The sequence below is a fragment of the Penaeus monodon genome, chromosome 15, assembly GCF_015228065.2.
Source record: "Penaeus monodon isolate SGIC_2016 chromosome 15, NSTDA_Pmon_1, whole genome shotgun sequence".
Classification (NCBI taxonomy): Eukaryota; Metazoa; Arthropoda; class Malacostraca; order Decapoda; family Penaeidae; genus Penaeus; species Penaeus monodon.
The window spans coordinates 36,954,957-36,955,536 of NC_051400.1; the positions used below are offsets into that span (position 1 = coordinate 36,954,957).

The following is a 580-nucleotide window of genomic DNA, read 5'->3' on the forward strand; positions in this document are numbered from 1 at the left end:
GGTATTATAGTTGTAAAGAATTTTTTATTATTGTTTTGCACTTGAATATGGTGTCTAATGTGAAACAAAGAAATTTTGTATATAAATTTAACATTTAATAGAGAAGAGAAAAGCAGGAAACTTCTATTAAGTCTGTTGTTCAGAGTAAAGCTTTACAATTTAATGTTATTCATTGTGTAACTGATCATGAAATATTACTTCCTGTCACCTCCATCACACTTACTTGCTTGTTCACTCATCTTTTTCTTTTTCTCTTCTTTTTGTCTTAATTTATTGGCCCTTTTTCTTTTATTCTTTATTTATCTAGCCTCAACTTCCTTACTTTGTGCTCCTTCATCTAACTCTTTTTTCTTTTGAGTTTTAATTACTTGTCTCTATTGCATTTTAGAAGCTCCAATGGAAGAGTTAACTGCAGAAGAGAAGCAGATGGCAGAAGTTATGGGTTTTGCATCGTTTCACTCCACCAAGGGTATGTTGTCACACTTTGGGTGTTCTTTTGTTGTAATCTTTGTTGCATATGTATGAAGGGCCTCTCTAGCAAGAGACTCACATCTTGGTGAGGATAGTATAACAAGTCTGG

The 580-nt window shown here is 32.9% G+C and overlaps 1 protein-coding gene across 1 annotated transcript in view; it reads left to right on the plus strand.

Moving 5' to 3' along the window:
* Positions 1-580, plus strand: part of LOC119582005 (pre-mRNA-splicing factor 38B-like) — a gene marked incomplete in the record, with an annotated part of 22,032 nt that overhangs the window by 6,891 nt on the left and 14,561 nt on the right. The window contains 1 exon segment of the mRNA XM_037930201.1: positions 389-469. Within this exon segment, the coding sequence (XP_037786129.1) occupies positions 389-469 (81 nt within the window).